General features: G+C 38.8%; 1 protein-coding gene across 1 annotated transcript in view; it reads left to right on the forward strand.

Moving 5' to 3' along the window:
- dedd (death effector domain containing) overlaps positions 1–2,732 on the forward strand; it is a 17,163-nt gene that overhangs the window by 3,123 nt on the left and 11,308 nt on the right. The window contains exon 2 of the mRNA XM_015384293.1: positions 1,716–2,347. Within this exon, the coding sequence (XP_015239779.1) occupies positions 1,792–2,347 (556 nt within the window). The 5' untranslated portion in view covers positions 1,716–1,791. The remainder of the gene's footprint in view (positions 1–1,715; positions 2,348–2,732) is intronic.

The following is a 2,732-nucleotide window of genomic DNA, read 5'->3' on the forward strand; positions in this document are numbered from 1 at the left end:
TTTGCAAGATGCCTTTCATCCAGGATGTGTGGGGTCTACAGATATGACATATATTCTCCTGAACCTGACATTGACATTACACCAGCAGCAGGATTGGTCTGCCTACTTAGAAATGCAACCAGCATGATAGATTTAGCTTGATATAGTGACAAAGGACGTTAGCTGAGGTATTTAAACAGGCATTTTCCCTTATCAGCAAACTAAATTTCCATAGCTGTATATTATTTATTCTCCAGTTGCAGTTTTTTTTATATTGTTAAAACACTTTACAGTACAGTATTTTATTGTTTATTTTTTAACTCTTCACTATTACGTTATTCTTAAAAATCTTTCTAAGGTCCACATTTGTGTGACAATTTTTTTTCTATAGTCTTTATGCTGCTCTAAACACCAGAATTTCCCCTTTGTGGGAAAAAAAGGGATTTTCTATTCTATTCTAAAACATAAGGCAAAGAAAATAGGTAATTAAGTCAGTCTAGTTATTTTAGAGCAGCAGTGGAAAATGTGACGCTGATGCCAATGCTTTCTACTAGTGAATAGTAGAAGTATAATAAGGTTCTATATGAATATTTGCAGCCCAAGAAACAGCACCTTGGATGCAATGTATTGCCACATGGGCTTACAGGGTTTCTGCAGGTAATAAAAAATCATTAAAAGTCATTAAATTATTATTTTTTAAATTAAGGCCTTAATTGGCATTAAAATTCAATACATTTGATAATCGTGGCATTAAAATGCTTCGGAAAAGAAGCTTGAGGTGGAGAAAAGGCTAGAGAATGGGGAAAAAAATGCAAATTTGAACCAAAGTGGCGGGAAAACAAGGAACTGGACATGGTTGAAGCCTGTCCACGGTGAAAATGGTGAAGGATTTTGCCCTATATATATATATATATATATATATATATATATATATATATATATATATATATATATAAAGTCATGGGTATTTGCTGATGGCATTAAGATTATTTCTAAGAGCATTAAAAAGCATTAAATAAGAGTTACTCATTCATGTATAAACCCTGTTATAAGTAACTAAGGAAGGCAAGCTTTTTACAAACTACACATAAGTAAACAATGTAATTATGACAGGAAGGAAAACAAAACTTTTTTTTTTTATCTTGGTACAAATGGACAAGCTGTGGTTCTTGGTGATTACTCTCATGTTCAGCCACCCACAGCGGGCCTTTCGAACTTTTACCTTTCACAAGAATCCTCTTAGTCTTGCGAGATATAATTTACTGTGCTCCACCCTGCAAATACTTGTGTCGGAAATGCATTTTTTGCACTTCATCCTTAAGACCTTTATTAGCGGTCCTTCTTTACAAAATCCCCCATGCTTTCACAATGCTGCTGTGTCACTGGGCCGTTTTACTTTGAGAAAAATCTTAAATCTTAATCAATTGCTGACGAACCTCCAGGACTGATTGAGAGGTGGCCTCACATCAGTTGTTTGTTGCAGCTTAAACCTCTTCTGTTTAAGGCCAAACCACACAATGGGATGATGCAAGACCAACAGAATAAGTACAGTGTACATCATATTAAAAGCTGTTGCTTTAGCTTCTTCTTGTTCTTCTTTTCTAGTATGACTATTATTTTCCATCTGTGGACTGCAGTCGTTGTCGCTGTTGCAGCCTCACAGTATTTTGATTGTATCTATACTTATTAGTTGCTTATTAACTCTTTCTCTATGTTATCTTTTACTCTGTAAACAGCTAATCCCTTTGGGGAAAAGAAAGATAGAGGAAGTTGGTGGGATCCTAACACCCCTTGTCACTATCAACCTTGGAGATGACATCACAACAACAACCAATCCCAAATGCCGGTATTCCTGCTCATCTTGTACCAAACTCCTCTGCTCAATCCCAACTGCAGTCTAACCGAGTGGACTCCGGTCAGAGGCGGGGGAATGGCAGCCCTCTGGAACACAGAGCTTTGACGAGCAGACGAGGCTGCCGCAGTGGGGCGACTGCCAGCGAAGAGATGGCTAACAGAGACAATTCAACTCGCTCCACAAACTCGAGTTCATCCAGAGAAGACCGGGGTTTTGAACCCTGGCCTGAGGAAGTGATAGACAGCTCCCATGGTCTGTACTCCCTTCATCGCATGTTTGACATAGTTGGAGCCCAGCTAACACACCGGGATGTCAGGGTGCTGTCGTTCCTGTTTGTTGACGTGATTGACGAGTACGAGCGTGGTGGCATCAGGAGTGGAAGAGATTTCCTGCTGGCATTGGAACGCCAGGGCCGATGTGACGAGACGAACTTCCGACATGTTCTCCAGCTTCTAAGGATAATCACCCGCCATGACCTCCTGCCTTATGTCACCCTCAGGAAACGGCAAACTGGTGAGGAAAAGATTTTTATACAGCATTTACAGTTAATCTGTGACTGTTTTGGCATATTTGCAAACAACCTTAAAATTAAGTGAAATATCCCAATTTAGTAATAGAATTCATTAAAGATTTGTCAAACTGACAACAAATCTTGGTTATAAAACATACTCTACAGCCTAACAGGCGCTAAAGCTAATTTAGCTCCAGCCCCTTTAAATTTATCTACCAGAAACAAAAGAACCAAAAGTGCTTAATCGAGCCCTTCTATTACCCTATTTACACTACCCCTCTGAAACAATCCATGTCGAGTGTGAATGGACAAGGTTCCCGCGGGTCCTTAAAAAGTCTTAAAAGGCATTGAATTCTTCAAAAGAATTCTAAAAACTTAATTGGTATC

Source organism: Cyprinodon variegatus, unplaced genomic scaffold (genome assembly GCF_000732505.1).
Source record: "Cyprinodon variegatus isolate N-32 unplaced genomic scaffold, C_variegatus-1.0 Scaffold309, whole genome shotgun sequence".
Classification (NCBI taxonomy): Eukaryota; Metazoa; Chordata; class Actinopteri; order Cyprinodontiformes; family Cyprinodontidae; genus Cyprinodon; species Cyprinodon variegatus.